This window comes from Eriocheir sinensis, chromosome 28 (assembly GCF_024679095.1).
Source record: "Eriocheir sinensis breed Jianghai 21 chromosome 28, ASM2467909v1, whole genome shotgun sequence".
Lineage (NCBI taxonomy): Eukaryota > Metazoa > Arthropoda > Malacostraca > Decapoda > Varunidae > Eriocheir > Eriocheir sinensis.
The window spans coordinates 3,603,016-3,627,565 of record NC_066536.1 but is presented as its reverse complement, the minus strand read 5'-3'; the positions used below and the strand labels follow the sequence as shown (position 1 = coordinate 3,627,565).

Here is a 24,550-nt window from a genome sequence, read left to right as displayed (position 1 = left end):
AACAGCGAGAATGACAACAAAATGAGAGTCCCCCCTTTAATCACCTGTACTCGCAAACATCAAGAAATTTATGGCACAATCATTTATGTATACACCTGTCACTACATTACACAGTGGTAGAACACATTGAATTTCACTAATAATTATCTTTGGTGCTATGCAACATTAGGGTCCTTCTAAGTAGCCTACATATGGTATAGAAATTTCGCTGGATCGGCATTTCTTCACAAATAGATAAGGGAATACCAGACGGCGTTAGGCGCAAAATCTATCCGAACTGCCAAACGGCTTGCAAATTAATCGTGAGGATAATGCTTATAAACTGACATAGCCGTAAAGGAAAGTGTGAAGATTACTGCTAGTGATAACAATTAAGCCTCACATGCCCCACCAACACCTCTCTTCTATACCCAAACACTTGCAACCTAGAAGTATCGACTCGTTGCTTGCGCAGTCCTTTTCGACATTACTCCAGCACGTCCCCACACACACAGGCTGGCGGCGGGAGCGTGGCAAGGTGGTCAGGGGCTGTAGGTGGCGTGGAGGAGGTGCGAGGGCGTGGGGGTGTGGTCCACGCGGCTCCTCACGATGGGGAGTGGAAGACCGACTGGCAGGCGACTGACGCGCGCCTCGTAGCTCCTCTGTAACGGCAGGAGGCGCTTGCTCAAGGGAAACGTTGTAAGGAGGCGCTTGCTCAAGGGAAACGTTGTATAGTCGCAAATTTGTACGCACTTGTCTTGATAGTACTCACATCATGGAAGAAAAACTTACTCTTATGGGTATAAAAGATAACTTGTCTTTAACTTTACTTTTACCTATTTCCTTTTTTTTCTCATTCCCAAGGTCAGTTAGCCATAATATATATCTTTCTAGACCTGATATTAATACTATTTGGAAGGGTACGTACAAATTGCCGAACGTTTTCTCTTTTTATGTTGCTCAGTCTCGTTCCAATGGCCAGACCATATCAAAGGCTTTTGATATGTCTAGCGCAACTGAGAAAGTTTCCTTATTTCTATTTCCTTTTCATTCCCCGTCAGTTAACCATAATATTATTTACTCTAGACCTCATGTGAGTACTATTTGGATGAGTGCTTACAAGGCGACAAACGACTACCCTTTTTATGTCGCTCAGCCTCGTCTCAATGGCTACAACCTTCGAGGCGTAGCATGAAGTATTTAAAAAGCATGAATATATAATAAAAAAAAACCAGTAATTTCGAATAATAAAAAAAGACACGTTGAGAGAGAGAGAGAGAGAGAGAGAGAGAGAGAGAGAGAGAGAGAGAGAGAGAGAGAGAGAGAGAAGATGTAATATAAGACGCACGATGAGAGAGAGAGAGAGAGAGAGAGAGAGAGAGAGAGAGAGAGAGAGAGAGAGAGAGAGACTTCTTCGTCTTGAAGATTTTCCCCATAGAGAGAGAGAGAGAGAGAGAGAGAGAGAGAGAGAGAGAGAGAGAGAGAGAAATAAAATGAAAGATTCCAGATAAAAAAAGTTGCGATGAGGCAAAAAAACTAATGCAGGCATTCTTCAAGGTGTGTCTCAGACCCGCATGCATGAGCCGCGCCGATTATGCAGCGTTATAGTGGATGATGATGACCGTCCTCTGACACCCAAGGCGACTCTCTGACTCTCTCTCTCTCTCTCTCTCTCTCTCTCTGCCCCCCCTCCCTCCCCGCCACTCACCAAACACTGTAGGTCGTCTAGGCGGTCACAGAGGGTCGGCGTGGGCGTGGGCGGCGGCGTGAGGGTGTTGTGGGCTGCCAGGATGCTAAGACGACGCCCGCAGTCCGCCTTCGCGCCCCTCACGTGACCTGGAGAGTGATGGTGGTGATTAGTTTTTTGTGTAACGAAAAACTGCACCGATAATGGCTCACGTGACCAAAGAGAAACACGTACCAAAGCTACCGTGACCGATTCGTGACCCCTAACCTCCTTACCTGGCGACTCTAGGCCTTCCCCTACTCCGCCCCCTTCCACTACCTGACCCCCCTCCCGTGTGACCTCTGAATACTCCAAAACCACTGACTCTCTTATTTCTTATGACCCCAAACCTCCTTGCCCTTCCTATGCCCCCCTTAAATAGACCACTGACTCCCTTATGATCCCAAACCTCCTCCTTGCCACCATCCTAGACCCACCACGCCTACCCCTACGTCCCCCTACGCTCCACCCTTCGCAGACTGACCTACTGACATTGACTTGGGGGAACGTGAAACAATTTTATCTTCGGTGAGGGTCGCGAAGTAAAAGATCATAACTTTTTTACGTCTGCAATCAATACGATGGACTCCGTGGCATATTTAGCTTCCAGGAATTCTCTACTATCTTTTTACAGCAAAGGAAGCAGCTCAAGGGCAAGTGCAAAAAACTACAAAAAAAGCAGGTATGGAAATTAAAGTTAGGCAATGAAGTAGTACACATTAACGCGGACTCCTCCTTTCTCCTCGCCGACTGAGAGAGTAATTTCGTGCCAATGTCCACTCTCGCAAGGGATTAGCTCGGGGCCACTTGACATGTGAGGGTAGCCTTGCTCGTAAAGTGACCGGAGGAGTCCAGGAGGGAAGATCGATGGGTGATGAGGACACGGTCGGCGCGCCCCTGATGGAGGCCCGACGGATGATGTATAGAGGGTGTGGTCACGAAGTCGCACGCACCACTAGACTGAAAATAAAGTATGTAGTGGTATACGCATAATCAAAATAGTCAAAATAAAGAACGACATGCATTCTTTATTTTTGACGAATGCAAAATTGGATTGGTGCTTACGAATCGGGGAACACACCCTACGTATACGAGGATTTGATAGGCTGGGCTGCAGGTGGCAAGGAGACGAGCGGCTGTCTGTCTGATCATCTTATGTATATCCTTATAAGCCTTAAAGTAAACACGACAGACGCAGCTTCAGTCAACAACTAACTAACGGGGAGCAACAAGAGCGTTTAATGTATACACGCACTAATACGCCAAAACATAGGCCCACGAGAACTGAGAACAAGCGGGAGAACGGTAATCCCTGAATAAGCATGCGGCATAGTCTTCCTGCATGCCTGCGACAGTGGATCCCTTGAAGTGGGGAACACACACGCACCATCCTGCGGAACTGCGGGACTCCCAGAGGTCACTACTTGTGCCCTGAGATGTTTATGTTACAACGTTATAGTCCGTGAAAGTAGGCCAAAGACTTTTTTTTTGTTTTTGTTTTTGTGTCATTTATGTATGTGTGTGTGTGTGTGTGTGTGTGTGTGTGTGTGTGTTTTGCTTGTGCTGCTCTGTGCATTATTTTTTCCCCTCTTTTTTACTTTTTTTTTTCATTCTTGTTTTTCTCCGTCTTCTCCCGTCACTCCTCTTTCTCTATTTCTTCTTCTTCTTCTTCTTCTTCTTCTTCTTCTTCTTCTCCGCCTTCTCTTTTTCTTCTCCTTCTCCTCTGTTAAACACTATAAATAAAAAAAGTCCATGCAGCGTGATTTAATGCCCCACTTACATATGTCCACCACTCACACATTCCCTTCCGTTCCGTTGGGTATCAGGAGACATGCATACACGCAGCCAGCCTTTTCAACGTCCTCGCTTCCTGCAAGAGATGACACCCCACCACAGGCGCCTCCCTGGATCCCTCCGCCGCTCATGACAGACGGTGCGAGATCGATAACCAATTTGCTCTCATCACCTATGCACAGCGATTACCCAGAGATGAATGCTCCCGCCGCGCCACATTGATAGAGCTCCGCCCCCCCTAACCACTCTCTTAGCCCCCCTCTCTCACTCACTCCTTCCTCTCCCTCCCCACACCTAAGCGTCCTTCTCCTCCTCCTCCTCCTCCTCCTCTCATAAATCATCAAGATCGCCTGCAGGTTCGGCTCCCTTGATGATAAGTCGAGGATGTCTTATTTATAGTAATACTCCTTCGACTCTCTCTCTCTCTCTCTCTCTCTCTCTCTCTCTCTCTCTCTCTCTCTCTCTCTCTCTCTCTCTCTCTCTCTCTCTCTCTCTCTCTCTCTCTCGTCTTGACAGTCATCCTTCAGACCAGTTTAGACGCACGCAAGATGAGGCAGACGTTCAAACACTCTTATATTCTTATCTCTTTCTCAGTTTCATTTTACCTTGAATTGGTAACACTGCTCTTTTTTTTTATCCCTTGTTTGTGTGTGTGTGTGTGTGTGTGTGTGTGTGTGTGAGAGAGAGAGAGAGAGAGAGAGAGAGAGAGAGAGAGAGAGAGAGGGGTCAAGGCTGGGTTAGACAACATTTGGACTGAACCTTTACTGATTAGGTTCGGTTCCCTCTCGGCCGCCAAAACCAAGTCACGGAAGCCACCCTTTTTCCTTTTTTTCTTTCTCATACTGATATAGTAGTAAGTCTCTCTCTCTCTCTCTCTCTCTCTCTCTCTCTCTCTCTCTCTCTCTCTCTCTCTCTCTCTCTCTCTCTCTCTCTCTCTATTATATTTTAACCCTTAACGTCAACTCATACTGTAAACAGAAAGAAAGAACAATGACACTTGATACCTAGCTCTACTTTCCTATTGGACCCTTTACCTATTATCAACATCATCATCATTTGCCCCCTACAATCATCGCCTCCTGTTCATTATTCACACCATTATCTGCCATTCATCCACCCTTTGCCCTTCTTGACTATTACTTCTCTTTTATCGCTGTCTCCCACTCGCCTTCGACAAGCGACACTTTCCCTGGTGCTAGAGCGAGCCCCATAAAGCAAGTCGAATACGAGGGTGTTGTAAGAGGGGATGATGGCGTGCTGGCTCTAGGCGTGGCGTGTTTATGCTGTGTCAGGACGAGGGTGCAGAGAGGGGAAAGGAGGAAAGGGGGGAAGAAGACAAGGACTGGGAAGATCGAGGGAAGGGGAGGGGAAGAGTCGCAGAGAGGGTCCAGTAGGAAAGTAGAGCTAGGTATCAAGTGTTATTGTTTTTTCTTTCTTTCTTTTTACAGTATGAGCAGACGTTAAGGGTTAAAATATAAAGCAATGATAAATAAATAAATATATAGATAAATAAATATATATAATAAAAAGTAATACTTATACTGCTGCCACCAAGGAAACACGGATATGACAAATAAGTGCAAAATTTAGCTCCGTGTATTATTATTCTTAGGTATGTCACAACTTATGTGCCATTGTTAATCTATAAGTTATGACGGCTGTTATCTCTCTCTCTCAGTAATATACGGGTAAACTATATATATATATATATATATATATATATATATATATATATATATATATATATATATATATATATATATATATATATATATATATATATATATCATCTTTTCATCTTATTTGTTTTCTCTATTTTCTTCCATTTGACCACCTTTTCCTTCTCCTTTTTCTTCTTATCTTCTCTTCCTCCACCTCCTCCTCCTCCTCCTCATATCATCATCATCATCATTCCCCTTCGTCCATCGGCGTCTCAACGCGGAAGCGTGTTCGTGTGTTATTAATAAACGCAGGAATGTTATGAGTTCATTATCTGTTTACATCGGATCGGGCACATTTTTTTATTGTTAGAGAGACGTGAGAGAATACTACATGCACGCACGCAAGTACACACACACACACACACACACACACACACACACACACACACCATCATCATCATCATCATCATGTGTGTGTACCGCTCCAGTAGCTCAATCGGTTAGAGCGCCACGCTGCAAGGCTTCACGGCCAAACAGGCGGCGGTTCGATCTCCGCTCAGGCCGGATTCTTTCCGTTGACTAGGAGTGGTTACTGTTAGTGGTTACTGTCCCCCCTTGAGCAAGGGGTATGGGGTGAGTGGTGTGTGAGGTCCTGGCAGTACCCAGAGATCGACAATAATGAGCACTTGCTCACGTCGTGAGGGTACCTGCTGGCGAAAGCGAGTTCAACTCGTGACAGGCCGTGGAGAAAAAAATTACACACATTCGCAAACACGCACGCACGCGCGTACGCAATTAATGCCTTTCAAGATCATCATCATCAGCTATATCAATATCAGTTTTCCTTTTTTCCACTCTCACCATCAGCCTTCTCCTCCTCCTCATCATCATCTTCTTCCTCATCATCATCATCATCTTACTCCTCCTTCTCCTCCTCCTCCCCTACTCTTTCCCCTCGCTATAATCAACATTATCATGACCATCATCATCATCAAGAATTATAAAAAAAAATCTAAAAAGGAAGAGGATCGAGAAGCATGGAGGCCTGCTGCTTTCCATGCACCTGTGCGATCTGCCTTCGATAGCCATATGAATCAAAAGAAACACTGACTATTCGAGCAGGAAGGTACTATACAGAATTTTTTTCCTTAGACTCTTATTACTTACGAAAACATGGAGGTGCGAGGCATATACATAGGTAGGTCGATAAGTTGGGAGGTGGCTAGCTATACTATTAAAGGAAGGGAGGTAAAAAGAGATATATAGATAGATAAAAGATAGTGTGAGTGTTATCAATATCAAAATCAACAGAACCAAGTCACCAACGACCGTAAGGCAATTAGGAACTTTGACTTATGCCCATTTTTTTTTAAACACAAACGATCGTGACGTCACTCGCTGTGGGTCTCATTAAGTGGGCGGGCGGGCGGGCGGTACGAACATTATTTTTCTGGTGGTTATTATGAGTCCCAGACAAGAAGCCGGTGTTTATGGGAGTACGAGGTCACGCCATTGATTCTCTCTCTCTCTCTCTCTCTCTCTCTCTCTCTCTCTCTCTCTCTCTCTCTCTCTCTCTCTCTCTCTTTTACAGACACCACTCGTATTCACCCTCCTCGAACCACTCTGTGCATGTTTAAGCTTTATTATAATGAACATTGATTCTTCTTAGTGATATCGCATTACGCCTTCTTATTTTAGTCTCGCGGAAATTGGGATGTTTGTGATTATCTCAATTACTCTGTTTTTAACTAGCAAGGGAATTATGGCCGGAACCTTAATGGGGGGTAAGGTAACGAGTGGTTTGTGTGGAAGGGAGTGGGGGAGGGAGGAGGAAATGTCGGGGGCAAGGTGCATTATGGAGGACATGGGGTGGGGGAGGGGAGGGTTAGACATGGTGGTGATGGGGCAGAGGTGAGGGGTGAGTGGAATGCCAACTTTACCTGCTCAATTAACAATATTTTAGAAGAAAAAAAAAAATATATATACCTGGAACTAGCGGAGTGGTAGTTACTTTCATTTTCTACGTACTCGCACTTTATCCTCTCTCTCTCTCTCTCTCTCTCTCTCTCTCTCTCTCTCTCTCTCTCTCTCTCTCTCTCTCTCTCTCTCTCTCTCTCTCTCTCTCTCTCTCTCTCTCTCTCATCCATAAATCTCATGATATAGTAAGAGTAGCAACAACAACAAGTAGTGACAGCAGTAGTGATGAATGACGATGCAAAAAGTTCGGGTCAAATACTGTTGAATAGCTCTCATCGGAGGGGGGAGAGGAGGGTGGGAGCGGGGCCAGGCGGGGAAGGGGTGGGGGGGGGGGGGTCGCTGTGCCTCCCGGTGTATGTTCAAAGGGGCTTACAACAGTCTGTGAGGAGATTATGCCTTGAGCGGCAATTTGGCCTGGCGGGGGTTGTTGAAGAGCATCCCACATGCACTTTTATTTACTGAACAATTATAATAATTGTGATGGAAGTAGTGATATATGACACACCCTATACATATTTTGTTTTGAGGTATATCTTTTAAAGTACAAACCCAATTTTTCCCTCACCTGTGTAACCTGGGAGATAGTCCATGGCTGTGGCGCCCCTCGTCCTGGGCGGTGCTGACACTTAACTGGATCGTCAAAATTATATGATTCCGATGTTGTTCCTGTAAAGTGGCGGCCGTGTCCGTCCTCGCCTCTCACCATGTGTCCTGCCGCACGTGAGCCACACAGGAGAGCGCCTACACCACGCGCTCTGCCGCCTCGACCACTGCCGCGGCCAGAGTGACGCCCCGCCCCTCTTGACGCGCCTCGGCTGAGTGGGGATGTTCCTTCGCCGTGTCCGCGCGGCTACGGTTACCTCACATCGCCCGGACTAAAATGAGTGATAGTTTATTGTTGCAATTATACAACAAAGGAGAAGGGAGGAACCTGCCATCCCAAACCCAAGGTAATAGGTACAGTACATAGTGTGAATGTACGACATATCGTAGGTAGCACCATAAAACCTTTGTACCTACAATACAGTGCAGTTAACTCATTTATAATTACGATACATGAAGCGCAGTGCGTCCCAAGTTGAATCCACTTTTGCCCCGTGAGAACGGTCGCTAACATTAATTAATTTAGGTTTTATAGAGCTCTGAGTGATAGCTTTAATTCTCACCGATAACCGGATCAGTAGGACTGAACTGAAGGATAGTTACTCATTTGAGTCGTATGAAAACTCGAGGTAAACATACGGTGACCTCCCTCACCCTCACTTATAGCCTCACATCCTATAAACACGGCACTCACAATGTAGGAAAATAAGGGGGTGGGGGATAGTAGGAAATTGATGAAGGGAGGGGGAAGAATTTGCAGAAACGAAATCTCCCTTCTCCCTTGTTGTTTACCTGCAACAATAAACCATCAATCATCAAGCAATCAAGCAAAATTTGTCTGGCAGTGGACAGGAGTCCGAGGCCGAGGACACTCAAGACCCCTCCTCCTCCCCAGCACTGATGCACCACTCTCAGAAGTCACCCCAATCAACACAACAGGTCTGAAAAAAAAGGAGAGGGGTGGGGGGAAGGTTACCGGCAGATTTTTAACCATTTTACATGTAGGATGTCACTATATAAGTGCTGCTACGTGGATGGGACTCCACGTCAAGGTTGTGCCTGATGGGGACCTCCATCGACCAGTAAGAATTCACTCTCAAGATTTCAATCGGGTCTGGCAAGCAACCCTCGTCTTTAAATAAATAAGTCAGTGAATGATAAATTCCTGTCCCTCAAATATTTTTTTTCCCTCTGTGCTGCCTCATAACATTCTGTAGTGGTCATACAATTCACATCAACATTTTTTTTCATTAAATTGCTGAACTCAAGTGTTTCAAGTATAAGATTCTGATTTACTTTTTCCTTATACTCGCCTGCATTATGGCATACTCTTGAGCCCATATACAAACACCAGTTTTCGTTAAACTGACGCACACACAAAACAAAAACGGTAATTGAAAAAAAAAAACCTCTGTAGTCCATTTTATTGCACATTTAAAAGTATTTATTACACTGGTCCATGTAGCACTGAGACACAACCAATGAATAATATCTGAAACCTGAGGCATCGGAGAATTTAAGAGAAACATACAGGAATTAATTATTAAATGATGGCATCAATAATATAACAATAATAATCATAATGATCATAATAATAATAAGTTATTATTGTTTTTCGCATATATTGAGCAGATTTTGCATTGTACATGTAGATTTAATGGATATTAGTTTGAAACCATTACAATCAACAAATAAAAAATAAAAAAATATATCAAACTAGTTACTAACCTACAGCTTTGAATAAAATTAGTTGTAAGTCTCACACTGGTCTCTGGCTTTGATATCATGCATGCACTTGGTGGATGTGGTGTGAGGGAGCAACACGACTGTACATTGCATAAACCTCCCTCTATATCTATAGACCACTGTGTCATAATGGTCTGTACTTCATACATATTGCTTTCAGGCTTTGCCATATTGGTACCTCACCATTTAAATTAACTACTATACATTGTTTTGAATAAACTGTTTGTGGTAAACAGTTACGTATGAAACAAAAGACCAAACCATTTGGACTATTTGCTTTTAGGCTTGAATGAAAAACTTGCTGCTTTTTGTTTGATATACAAGTCCATCCTCACCATGCCTCTGATATGCATTTTGCTTTTGCTTCTATGCTTAGTATAGCATCTTTTTTCTGTTTTTTTTCATTTATGAGACCCTTCTTCTTTATTTTCTCATTACAAATTCATTCTACAAATGGCTAGTCCTACCATATGCCACAACATATATTGAAAGACTTTGCTGATAAATCAAGTGCCAGAGATTTTACCAGCAACAAAGCCAACAGTGACAACATTTCCAGGTGAGCCAAAGAGCCCCAGGCCTTGTGGAAAAGTGAATTTTGGGGGGCAGTTGTATAGAGTTGATTTTTTTCCCTTCATCCAATTAAAATTTACTTAAATAAAATAAAAACCTTGTCTAACGCAAATTATGTAACAATGACTGCTTCCAATATTTACAGAAAATATGGCAAATTTTCAAGACTCAAGTTTTTAATTTTAAAGTCTTGAAAAAACACTTAAAAGGCTAAAACTTTAATGAGTTTTACTTTGGGCAACATAATTCCAAAGATTTTTTAATAATGCAAACAAACTTATCAAGATATAATACTGAAAAAAGGTATTACAAACATATCTAATTCATGTACTTTACAAAAACTTAATGTTTCTTTGTGTAATAAATACCCAATGTCTTTAATAATTGAATATTTGCTAATTTTGGCTAACATACACTTAACAACTAGACATTAAGAAATCTTCTAGATAACTACAGTGAGTGATGTGAGGCTTGGCTTATAAAACTCCCAACACTTTAGTTCCAAAGTCTGCTTTCATTATTTCTAATCCATAATTACTAGATCTCACACAGTCTTGAATTTGTCTCTGTCCACACACTACAAGGATCTGTACCACAGCAGTTGAAACCTAGTGGTGGGACTCTAACTACAATCAGGGAGACCTGCTTGAGTTATGACAAGACAACTCGACTAGTTGTGCTATAACAAATATTGTGTTCCATTGGAACACAGTGCATTTGGTTGGGTAGAGTGTAAAAAATCATTTAGGCTAAACAAACCTTATATTGCCATGTTGAAAATCAAGAACAGCAATATATACTGGCCTAAACTCTCCTCTCAAACCTCATCTAATATACAAGATAATATCAACCAGATGCTAGCAGAAGATACCTATTATATAACACAAATAATAATAATGCATATAATACAAATGAAATGAAATGAAAATGCATAATTAACATGCAAAAAAACCAACTTAATACTATGTATTTGTTATGAAGAGGCATAGCTCATGTGGGATTAAGATCTGCAGTTCCCTCATTTTAAGAACTACATAGCATATTGGTCTATCAATATAAAAAGTACCCTAGAACAACAAGCACATGAGAGCATCAATGGATCACGTGTCCTAGACACAAGTCAACTGTTTGTTACCCACCTTCTGCTGATGGGGAGCACTGTTTTTGGACCCTAAAAAGGGCTCGCCATAAAACACCTAATTCGAGCTTATTGTAGGCAGTGGTGGCATAGCACAACCCACCATGAATGACCTAGATCATTTATGGTGGGCGAGTGATCTTGAGGTGGGCTTTTTTTGTCATAGGTGGTGCTGTAAGGTCATAGCATACTGAATTTGACATACAGTCAAATTCTCTATAGAAGCCATCAAGCGACTCTAGGCTAGATGCCACACGTCACGAGACTGTTTATTTTGTAACAAACACCACCAAAAAAGAATGGAGTTTGAGTAAAAGTAAATATTTTTAACGGCTTTATGGTTATGAGAGGAGTACTCTGATGTACGTTCCATGCTCTTTTCTTAATCTCAAAATGCAGTATAATTTTGTCGTTTCACAGCCACTTCTCAGCTTTCCCATAGCCGAAGCCCACGGGTTAAAAAATAACATCAAATGACATTTACTCATTTTTGGTTCAAGTTTACTAAGGTTTAAGTGATTGCCAGTAAATATCTGCCCTAACTCTCTAAAGCAGTGCAGCACAGCAGATTCTTCACATAATATCGTGATCCACTACAAGCTTAATGATAGTTTATAAACTATATGACACTCATCACAAATATCTTGGGGCCTTTTGAGCCATTATTAAGAACTGAATTTAAGAGAGCAGCAATGTTCAGTATGAGATTTTTCAGGAGGTATTAGATGCAAGCAAAACTTTAGCTTAACTTTCCTTGTCACCATTCACTTGCAAGAGGTTATCTTCTGCATATTTTTCTTCATGGCATTCATCATGTTACTTATATTTATTTTTTACACATTTCACAAAAAGTCACACCCCTTTATCAGTATTTACTTAAGCCTAAATGTTTATCAAAATGGCAGTATTTCTCAACAAGAGTAAAAAATGTTCTAGATGTATATAAAGTACATCTACAATAACCTTTTTCTGTTAAATTACTACTGACTATAGATGGAAATGTTACTTATCTAAGGACCACATTGATCTTTCTACATTCACAGGTATGATACATAATTCATATCTTTAATTTTGTCATTAATAAAGAGGGTTATCCAAATGAAAAAAAGTAAATGTAAATAAACAAAGTATCTGTGTTCACAGAAATAGGCCATACACCATTCAGACCCACAACCACCTCTAACTCTATGAAAATGGTCTTTCCACAACCTTGCATTCATAATGCTAAATATGTTCACAAATTAATTAAGAGAACTAGACCATATCAAACATTCATGCAAACAACAAGAGGACAATTACATATGAAAGATTTAATTATTAAAAACAAAATTCGTACCACATTTATACTGACAGTGAGACATTCATTCAAAATCAGTTATTGAAATACTGACTGTGTGTAACTTTATATCAATTTTCCACTGAAAGACATAGTATCACAATTGAGCGTATGCTGGTGGGAAAGATGGGTGCCAGGCATTTGACAATATGAAAGATCATATGAAAGACTTGAGTTTCTTTTGTGCAAAACTTGTACTTTGACACCAAGCAGATAAGTAGAGTTTAAGGCACCTGTGCTTATCTATGTCCAAGATGACATGTTTATGCTATACACATCATTAACCTCGTCGATACTCAACCTGAAACAGTTCAGTTGTTGCTCACCATTCTATATTTACCATTATCAATCCTAATGAGATTATGCACACCAAGGAGGTAAAAGCCATCAGCAGAGAAAGAATGAAATTTAAATTATTTTCTTGGTATCCCCTCTAATCAAGGGTTGGTCAGCTACACCTGCAGTCAATAATTCCATTGTTCAACAGAAATCTTGTTATGAACAGCGTCAAGAAAAATCAGGAAGGTAACTCAGTAAAGTCACATTACTAATGCCCCAAATCACATGTAGTATAATATACTGGCAGACAGGTAATTTGTTACTTGTACTATATATATATATATATATATATATATATATATATATATATATATATATATATATATATATATATATATATATATATATATATATATATATATATATATATATATATATATATATATATATATATATATATATATATATATATATATATATATATATATATATATATATATATATATATATATATCAGTAAAGAGTTGGATATTTTAAGGACTCAGTGTTTACTAAAATTCCAAAACTGTTGCTTTGGCTTGTTGTTTGTTACATTCCCTCTTTTCTTCTTAAGCTTTTTGGGCCAACATGATAACCCAGAAGGATTTGGGTCTGACTGTTCAAGCATAACTCTAGTTTCACTGGATCTTACTGTTGTATCTCCAGGGATGCTGGATGAAACATTTACATCTGGTCTGTGGCTTTTACACTCCTTGTTTTCCTGTCAATACTTGGGAGACAGGAAGACCTTTCTCATCAAAGTCGACACAATGCTTGCAGACTGCTTTTTACCATGCATGTGTTGCTGGGCTGAAAAAAATTCTCAGTATTAGACTTTTACAATGAACTTTTACAGCTACTTCAATTTACAACACCAAATATTGCTGGCTTTATCATCTACTCTTTTGATAGATATGTATGAGCATGTATTATACTTTAAAATGAAGAGAATATATGGGTTAGAAATAAAGGATGTTTTTTTTTTGTGTGTATACATACCCTGGAAATCCAGAGTACAGAAATGTACATATCAGTAAAAAATAAAAATAAATCTGCAATAATGGTGTAAGTGCACATTTCAAATGGTACTGTAGCATCTTTAATATGTTTCCCTTAAGATTATTCCAAGCCTGCCTAAAGCTAGGCCCATTAAAATATAAGATGATTATCTCAAGTGAACCTAGCAGTTGTCTGTCTCCCCACAGTACCTGGTTCACCAAGAATCTGAGGAGACTAGAAAATGAGAAAATATGTCAGTTACAGATGATAAATGACTTGATTTCTACCTCTGAGAGGACTATCCCAACAACCTAGAACATTCTTGTTGCTATCATTAATAAGGTGAATAATATCATATTCTTGAGACATTACAGAATTAAGTTGAGAGATCATAGTAATGTTAATATTCTACCTTTTTTTTAGCTTATAATATAACTGCCCAATGAATTACAATTAGGACTGTGATTCTTGTAATTAATAGAAGACAATGGAAAAAGATGAAATACCCATATACAAAATACATTCTGCTATTATCCACAGTTATAAAATCTATCGAGCTTCTTTCATTCCCTCTTGCTCAAGTATACCTGTAGATTAACTTGTACTGGAAGGTGTTTGACAGAAACAAACCTCCCTCAGCACTTCTCATTTACTCTATCAACAACTCACTTCCCAACCACACTTCTGAGTTACTGTATTACAACTATAAATATTACACTTACATGGGGTATTAGACTCAAAGTTGAGCACCATGTGCCTGTTCACACTGGTCATCATGGAAAGAAGGTCCTCATGTGTTGCCTCCTTGCTCAACACATGCACCAAAGACTGGATAAACCATGACCCATTTGTGGTGTTGCGCCATGAATAGTGACCTGAAAAACAAACTCTTTAGAAACAGATATATTAAACATAACACACTAAAGTAAGGAGTTAGTTGCATACATCTTCCGTACTATAACATTATGGTATGCGGTCATAAGTAGTTATTTGCAACACATGCATTCTAATTATATGAATATAGAAAAAATACATGAGTGATAAGTGCATATCTCAAATAAAATCCACTACAACCAGCATATCACAGTCAGTATGATCTATGCCAAATGCCACTGCATGGAAGGATATATTACTTCTATAATTATACTTAACATCTGATCTCTTCCCATCTTATGTCATGCTGCCTTTACCTGACACTGTAGACCAACATATCAAGAAGTCAGCAGTGGTGGGGATCTTGTAGGCTATGACACCTGAGTCTATTTCATCACTGGGGCGACTATGGGCCAAAGTTACTCCAGAGTCAAGGCCCTCACCACGACATGCCTGTTGGCACATGATACAGAACCTAGTGTCATGTAAAAATATATTAAAGAGTACAACATGCCTTTATGACATCATCAAGTATTTAGGACAAAAGCTCTTTCCCAGAGATCAAAATCCTCAGTTATCAAATATTACCTGTATGAAGAAAATTTTGGGTTTTCCAGCAAGAGATTTACACTGATCAGCTTGGAAAACTTCAAACAAGTCATCAGGTTTAAAGGAAGCATCACTGCCCCACAGTACATCATGTTCCCCATGGGACATGTAGATCACAACAAGCATATCACAGTCAGTATGATCGGTGCCAAATGCCACTGTAAAGAAGGAAACATTGTAATGGTTAGCTCTCACTAAACTAAATTTCTACAAACATTACATTAAACATAATTTCCATGTGATGAAAACAACATTAAGTTTCATGTCCATGCCAATAGCAGTTGTCAACTACATTTGAGTAAAGAGCTAGAAAGATGGGGAATGCTGACCACACTAATCCCATTTAACCCGTGGGCTTTGGCTATGGGAAAGCCGAGAAGTGGCCAAGAAACAACAAAATTACACTGCATTTTGAGACTAAGAAAAGAACATGGAACATACATCAGAGTACTCCTCTCATAACCATAAAGCCGTTAAAAATATTTACTTTTACTCAAACTCCATTCTTTTTGGGTGGTGTTTGTTACAAAATAAACAGTCTCATGACGCGTGGCATCTAGCCGAGAGTCGCTTGTTGTCTACTATAGAGAATTTGACAAGTGATTACTGTATGGATAGCTAATTCAGTATGCCATGACCTTTCATCACCACCTATGACAAAAAAGCCCACCTCAAGATGGGTTGCGCTATGCCACCACCCCCTACAATTAGCTTGAATTAGGTGTTTTATGGCGAGCCCTTTTCAGGGTCCACCATACCACAGCCAGAACTCGTGAAAGCCCTGAAAAGGGTCTGCCAACGTTCTCGGGTTAATACAAAAATGTTAAATTACTGAAACTTACAGGAAACAGCATTACTAAATTATAAATTAAATAGATTAATATGAAGAATACCATCGGCACAATGCCACATGAGGACCCTGATAAATGGTTAAAAGAGGAACATCTATTTCAAAATTATGCTGAACTCCAATCTGAATTTATAAAGAAAAGGCACAGAAGAGTTGATGGATTGCTACTCTAAATGGAAACTTACAATCTTGAAGTACTTCCTTAATTCTAGCCACAGTCAGATTGTCATAAACTGTCACATTAAACTGCAACTGAAGAAAGAGTTGCTTGGCTTGATCTCTGTCTCGGTCTGTCCCATTCCGCTCCTGCCAGAGAAAATGTAACTACGTATAACATAACTCTGAAATATTTATACTAACTATGATAACTATAAGACTTCATTATTTATCCTAACAATGTTCTGATGGATTAATATACTTCATCCTCCTCTCTGCACAATGGTGACAATGTGGAATGGCTTGTTTGCCTCTAATTAAAGTGGAATTCCCTTGTATTCTCAGGCTATGTTCAAAGAGCTAATGGTGAGCCTCCTCAATAAGGCAAAGTAGCAAGCAGGTTGACCTCAGGACTTTCCTTCCCTATTTTCCAGACATTTAGAAGAGGCATTACTAACACCTATTTGTCCAGCAGGGGCAGAGCTCTGTAGCATCTGGACATGACCAGCAGGTGGAGGTTACTCTGTATGATGACCTCCTTGATCATGAAGTACCCTTTACCTTTCCTAATCTCATCAGAAGAGTATAGCAGTTTACTTAGAACAATATGAAAATAATATCTGCCATGTGTACACTTTTTGATTACTTTATTTATATTACTTTTCATGTATTAAACTTGATTCCTATAACTGATATATCATCATGTGTGCACCATCAATTAGCCTTAAGTGGGTTAAATATAAATGAAGCATTAGAGAAAAAATAAAATATCATGAAATAATGAGTAAATATAAATCAAAAAATTATTGTGGCTTCAGTATGCTGCTGAAAATTGAAAAAATTTAAGTAGTCGTATCTAAAAACTGTGTTTTTGGATGATTTCAATCCTTGTATACTAAATTTTTTTCTTTCTTTTATATTATATAAGTTTTTAATGGTGTATAACTTATTCATTTCAAGAAAACAACTCATGACTAACCCCAAGACCAGTTGCACGGTCAAAATAGCGATGGTTGAAGATGACACAGTGACCACGGCACTTGTGAGACCCACTGTAGCGGAAACCCTCAGCCTGGACTGGCATTCTTGCAACATTGGTGACTGGCCTTGGCCCCGGTCTGGTGTCAAAACAAAACAAAACATGAACATAGACAGCTCTAAACCTGAGTCTGAAAGCACAGTAATAGTATATCTCTGGGTGATGTAAAATATCATTAATAAACTATGGGAAGAAATGCACTTTTCATTCCTAAGAAGCAAACACAAGTTTGCTTATCATTGAAAAAGGGGGCAAGCAACACACACAAGAAAACTGCAATTGAAGTTGGGTGAGCATTGCTCATCTTTGCCGCGAGTCAAACCAGAGCGGACACGAGGCAAGCAACACACATAAGAAAACAAGCATATAGCGACTGTGTTAATTCGGGTATATCATTGTTGTTTCATGGATCCTTTTGCCATGTTTTTCTCCATATACGTAGACACATATTCTTTCCACAGATTATGCTTCTCTTATATCAAGCTTTCCTTCTATTTCCTCCTTCCTAGCCCTTTTGCGAACATCAGAGGGTGAGGCAATATCTTCATCAATGCTTGAAAGACACTCTGCCATAGAGACAAAATAAATCTTAAAAACAAGAGCAAAAAGGAGAGCGAACGCACGATTTGGTGTAGAAAGAGAATAATTAATTATATTGGAGGGAAAGTAAGCCTTGCCTTGTAGAAGTGGGAAGAGAGAGCGGGTAAGGCTGTGCCCACTGATTGGCTGGCAGAGTCGCATAACCTTGAGCTGCTGTGAGGTGATTGGTTCATCTCCCCTCTTGTGGGTTTGCCTCACTACTGCCTGTAGTCTCTGATCCTGCTGTTTCTGCCCTCTTCCGAGGCATATGTTTGAAAAAAATTGACCATAAGGCCACAACTTCTTTGAATTTTAGTCTGAAAAGTTGCCTCAGAAGGACTGAATAGTTGGTCAAATTGAGGCAAGTGCATATCTCAAGATTGACCTCCATGTTGCTTGCTTCACTTCAGCAGGGAGTGCCACAATTCCGCTACAGCCATCTACAAAAATAGCCCAGACTGTGTAGGAAATTTCCCTCAGTAAACTAGAAAAGAAATAAAACTTTGATTGCCATGAAGTTTTGAGCTCATGACAGTTAAGTTACTGAAGAACTGGCAACCCTGCAAGCGAACTTGTTAAATTTGTGGTGTACATGTACTAAGGATGCTGGGCCGCACCCTATATACATGTACACCACAAGTTCAGCTAGCTATGTGTATACAATCCCCACACTGTGGGGACTGCATACCTGTATATGAAGTACATGGAGGTAAACATAGCTGCCAACATGTGTGCATGGAAACGGGAGATTATCACTGCAAGAATGGCCACACCATGCATGCTCTCTCAACTCGCACGCACTCTGTCAGCACTTGTAGGACTCGGCTCACGCTGCGTCACGCATCATTACTATAGCGGTAGCGGGGAGCCTGAAGCGGAGAGAAGTCTGGCCTGCTAGCATGAGTATGTTTCATGCCTGTTTGTGCCTTTTATGCCATATACTGGTAAATACAAGAAAACCCATATGATTCCCAGTGATTTCTTTCCCTACTCCTTGGTGCTGTGTGTGTCCTCCCGTCACCCGAGCTTTTGTGTGCTTAGCTGATCAGCACCACCTGCAGTGAACAGTGTCTATGGACAGTCCACTATCTATAGATAGACAGCTGTATGGCGTGTTGTGAATCGAATTACCCATAATTTTTCTCTATGTATGACCACAAATTGCAACCTTTCCAAGCCACGATGCACTTTTTAATGCTGGTCTCGAGCCAAAGCTCCGAGACCAGAAGTTTGGAGACCAAGATCAAGACCACATCAAACAAGACCAAGATCAAGACCACATCAACCTGGCATCGAGTCGGGTCTCAAGACCTACAGCACTGTATAATAGACAACATAATAAAATCCCCTTACCTGCCCTCCTTCCCAGTCCTCCCTTTTTACCTCTAAACATCCCATCACCCCCTTCAACTGGACCAAGCCTTACATTGATCCCTGTCCTCCAGCATCCACATTGTCTCCATTCATTGTGTGTTCAGAGTTGACTTGATTCTCTTCACTACAACTTCCTTCAGGCTGTGCTGAGTCTTGTGCAGACTGCTCTCCATCCACTGGTACTCCTCCATTTTCCTTGATGTTATCCATTCCAAACAATCTGTTCAATAGATCATCATCAATTTCTTTAAGAAAATATGGAAAAGCATTGACAATATCTATCCTTACATACCACAATCTTAATTCAAGTATGTAAATGTGAATGAAAGCAAATTTTGACCAAGCAAGAGGAATGAGGATAAGCTGAGTAGAGAATTTAAAATATACACACAAATTACCATACATTTGTCTGAATATCAATCACTTAAGAAACAGGATCTGGTTCCAGAATTGTAACCTTTAGAGGAATAAAAATAATTTGATAAAATGGGACTCCCATTCCCACATACCTCTATTGTGAGTTACAAAAGCACACAAAGTAATTTCTTTTATGCATTTCTTGATCTCTGGTGGTCACCAACTACCCACTTAGCTACGACCAAGATATTTATTTTTGCATAGAATTTATATTTGTCCCTTTGCTAGGCACTCAAACCCAATAAGTGAAATAAAGTCTTCTCATCCTTACTTAGAAATATGTTTATTCATATAAGACTGAACTAGAGTGCTTTCAGAAAATAAGGTAAATTATTGAGGGGCTTTCAACCATTGTTTGAAGCAAAGGGTTTTCAACCAGTGTGTTGTCCTTATCACGATATATAAGTCAGATATGGACAGTGACAGTCTCAGGAAAAGAAACTGAGCAGGCATGATTATTCACAATGTTGAGAGTTCAAAATTAATCAGCTCACAACAGAACCCATTGGACGAATGCTGTCTCGAGATATATGCAGAAAGTAAGGTAAATATCCAGAATTACATACAGTAAACCCTTGCCTTTATGGACCTTAATATAATGAATTTTAGCTTCAACAAACTTTTCAGCCATTCCACTAGATGCTTTGCCGAACAAATTCAGTACGTGCGGGGTTCGGTTCGCTGGTGGGCTAGCCAAACATGTGGTACGGGTCGTTTAGGCCGTGACCACTATAGGCCGAGTCGTTTAAGCCGCGACTCTTTGAACCTTAATTTTTATAACCATATGAAAATAAGTTTTTGTTATGACATATGACATTTTTCACTTAACTATTAATCACATTGCAAGAGAACACTGCACTATCCACACACTGGTAGGGGCCGATGAGAGATACACCATTATCACATTTCCTGTGCTGCCACCTCTCACATACTAATTTCGAAACAGTCTAATAACACTGTCTTACTTAGCTGATATGTTGAAGTCAAATTCCGTATTCATTATCCCCTCACACCTCATCGCTCAAGATGCCTACAAAATTTCCTTGTATTTTGTGCGCTCGACCTGTGAGATCCAACCAGCATGCTTTGCAGTGTGACCAATATCAAGAATGGCAGCACAGGCTTTGCAACACATTGTTTACTAGGCAGCAGTATCTTGATATTGTGAGTGGGGAGTTTGATTTGCTGAGTTGGTACTGCACCAATTGTTCAATTCCTATGATGTCAGCAGAGGCAGAGACCAGTAATGTATAGCCTATCGATTTTAACTTGAGCCCTTGGGCGCCACTCAGTCGTTGTCTTTCCCTCTAATCCCAAGCCATTCATAACACCATGCAGTCGTATTATGTGTACATATATATTCCATAAATAGATAACGCACAGACTAACAGAGAGACAGATCGCCATAAGCAGGTCATCGCTAAATCTGTAAAGAATGGAGGTTTCCCCGGCCCAAGTCACAGGACTCAAGTTAAGAGTCGATGGACTTGGTATAGTAGGTATTATTTATCTGTCCCTGTACTATCACCCCTCTCCGCCGGGCTGCACACACACACACACACACACACACACAAACAAACAAACACATCTCTCTCTCTCTCTCTCTCTCTCTCTCTCTCTCTCTCTCTCTCTCTCTCTCTCTTACACACACACACACACACACACACGACTCTCGACCTAAAGGGATCACGGCCTAAACGACTTGAACTCCAAACATGTACATGCAGGTTGGTCAGCAACAGTGGAAACAAAGTTAACTAGGCAGTGCGCATCTGTGATGGCTGCACCTGTACAGGTGCCCAGATATAGGGTAAACTCGCCAATTAAGACGTACTTGTGAGAAAAAACTGCTCAAAATGATCTAAAACCATCTATTAATGATCCCTGAAAAAAACGAGTCTATATTCCCAAACATTTTTATATAGCAGTAAAACATGCAAGATATGATGCAATTTTGCACATGTCTTTTAGCCAAGCTAAGGGTAGTGACTTTGCAAAATTGAAATTTTGAACCACCAGAAGTGGAGCCTGCGGCTTAATTTGACTCAACACGGGGAACCTCACCAGGCCCAGACACCGGAAGGATTGACAGATTGAGAGCTCTTTCTCGATTTGGTGGGTGGTGGTGCATGGCCGTTCTTAGTTGGTGGAGCGATTTGTCTGGTTAATTCCGATAACGAACGAGACTCGGGCCCAGCAATTGGTGTCCAATTCGCAGCTTCTTCTTTGAGGGATAAGCGGCAACTTTAGCCACACGAGATTGAGCAATAACAGGTCTGTGATGCCCTTAGATGTTCTGGGCCGCACGCGCACTACACTGAAGGGATCAACGTGTCATCCCCCTCCGAGAGGAGCGGGTAACCCGTTGAAATCCTTTCATGATAGGGATTGGAGTTTGCAATTGTCTCCCATGAACGAGGAATTCCCAGTAAGCGTAAGTCATGAGCTTGTGTTGATTACGTCCCTGCCCTTTGTACACACCGCCCGTCGCTACTACCGATTGAATGATTTAGTGAGGCCTTCGGACTGGCGCTCTCGGATGCCGAGCCCACGCGGTTTCGCCGCTGGGCTTTTGGCGCCTCGAGCTGACGGAAAGATGTCCAAACTTGATCATTTAGAGGAAGTAAAATTCGTAACAAGGTTTCCGTAGGTGAACCTGCGGAAGGATCATTAACGTGTTTGCCCGACGCTGGCAAAACCCAAAACCTTCCTTAGGTCACTGATTATGAAGATAACGGCTTTGCAGTATTTTCTCTGAAGGAAAAAGCCAAAGGCTTTTATGTCAACCCAGAAACTGAAGACATTGCATCCGTCAGGGAGGAAGAACTAATGGTCCTGAAAACTCCAACAGCTGTCTCCAAGCAACGCACATATGGGTTCCAGTTCCCAAACAATGTTTCCAGTATTCTTAAGAGATTATTTCTCCTCACAAGGAAAGGGCCTAAATTAGTAAGCACAGTCGCTCTGCCCCTACTTGCTTCGGAAAGGAAAGTGATATGTTTTGTTCAGTTTTGTTTACTTTTAAGAGGAAATAACAGCAGCAACTGTTGGTAGTTTTTAATTATCTTTTGTTAGTAGATGCAACACGGTAAGATTTATGTTCCTATTAAAAAAAGGAAAACAAGAAAGACAAAGCATGCAAATGAGTCTTAATTGGAGAAGGTGCACAACAAATAGGAATTTTGACCAAATTAGGACGCACTGACTTTAAGTACCTATAACTACCATTATATTTGTTATACCTGAATCTCTTTCATGCATGTTAAAGACCAAGCATTCCTCAATAGTGTCATATAGGAAACTCAACTGTAAGTGCCTGGAACATGGTTTAATTTCTTTTGAAAAATAAAAAGGTGTTCAAAACTGCGTCTTAATTGGCGAGTTTACCCTATCACACAAACTTCATTATACGTATATGAAAATGGTTGAATATAGCAAACTTCAGTTGAGTGTCAAATGTGGGACTGACAAGGTAGACAGATAAAGATCCCCTTCTTAGAACAAGGGTGGTCGAGGGGGGCGAAGCCCCCCATTAGAAGTGGGTTGAGGAGGGCAAAGCCCCCTGAGTCGAGGGGGCTCCTCCCCCTCGACAGTTAAGTCGGAGTAGTTTAAATATATTTGACATGTGGTGTGGGTAGTCGGAAATAGGCAGCACAAGACGGAGTGGGGTGGTGACTCTGAACTAGTATCACAAAGGGCAAGTATACGTACCCTTTGTGATACTAGCCCAGAGTTAACTGAAATTAAAAAAAAAAAAAAAAAAAAAAATATATATATATATATATATTATGTTACTGAATCCTATTGATGAGATTTACGATGATTAGAGTAAAAATTTCTAAAGGATAGAACAAGTAAAAATCATACTTTCTATGCTAGTGTGTAATGTGTAATTAGCTCCATCACATCAAAATACAATATACTGTATGCCATCATATTAAAGGTTAAGGGGTGAAAGTACATACCCTTTCACCATAATATGAAGGGGCACATGGTTAGAAACAAACCTTATCTAAACTGGCCTAATGTAACCAAACCTAACAGCTGCATCCCAGATAAAAGCTGCCACCCAGACTGTCTCCTACTCATTGGTGACGCTGGCATGGTTATGTTGGGTTTGCTATGTTGGGTTTATTTCTAACCATGTGCATCTTTATGTTATAGTTAAAAGGCATGCATTTTCACCCTTTAACCATAAAATGAAGGCATACATGGTATTTTGATGTGGTGGAGCTAAACTATACAATTACCTGTCAGTATTACCAAATTGTTAATTAACAACTGGTTTCAGTTGAATGTAATTCTGAAGTATAAGTAAAGTAAAAGTAATAAATACTCGATACTCTTCAACCCTAATTGTGATGGTCATCCTAAGAAGTCCAATGAGCACCTCCACAACGGATAAATAACCGAAGAACATAAGAACCCCTCCTTCTCAGGTGCCAGGGGTATTTGCCCTTTTGTGAAAGATTCCCAGACTGATACGGTGATACCTTCTTTTTTTTTTAAGAGCACTGTCAACCGCAACTCCCCATTTATGCTTTCTCTGTATCTAACTCACATTCGCCCAGTCATCGAATTTTGCTCAGTTATTTGGCACACTGGATACGAGGGAGACCTCACATTGCTGGAAGGGGTTCAATGTTGCTGGACTAAGTAAATCTCTGGCTTTAACAACATGGAATATAATGAACGCCTTGCTGCACTTGGCTTATTCTCAGTGAGAGGTAGGCTGCTCAGAGCTGACATGATTAAAGTGTGGAAAATATTTAGTGGACCCTCACCTATCTGCCCATCTGAAGT

General features: G+C 40.7%; 1 protein-coding gene across 3 annotated transcripts in view; it reads right to left on the bottom strand.

The window, feature by feature from the left end:
- Positions 1–25: 25 nt before the first annotated feature.
- Positions 26–24,550, bottom strand: part of LOC127004372 (caspase-1-like) — a 25,531-nt gene continuing 1,006 nt past the window's right edge. For 2 of the 3 annotated variants that reach the window (XM_050872000.1, XM_050872001.1), the window contains exons 2-8: positions 19,383–19,550; positions 17,318–17,456; positions 16,368–16,488; positions 15,312–15,490; positions 15,041–15,176; positions 14,573–14,725; positions 9,150–13,661 (exon numbers count right to left, since the gene is read on the bottom strand). In XM_050872000.1, coding sequence (XP_050727957.1) covers positions 13,576–13,661; positions 14,573–14,725; positions 15,041–15,176; positions 15,312–15,490; positions 16,368–16,488; positions 17,318–17,456; positions 19,383–19,540 — 972 coding nt within the window. In that variant the 5' untranslated portion in view covers positions 19,541–19,550 and the 3' untranslated portion in view covers positions 9,150–13,575. Of the gene's footprint in view, positions 642–1,687; positions 1,816–9,149; positions 13,662–14,572; positions 14,726–15,040; positions 15,177–15,311; positions 15,491–16,367; positions 16,489–17,317; positions 17,457–19,382; positions 19,551–24,550 lie in introns of those variants that run through there. The other variant, XM_050872002.1, reaches the window with a different exon arrangement.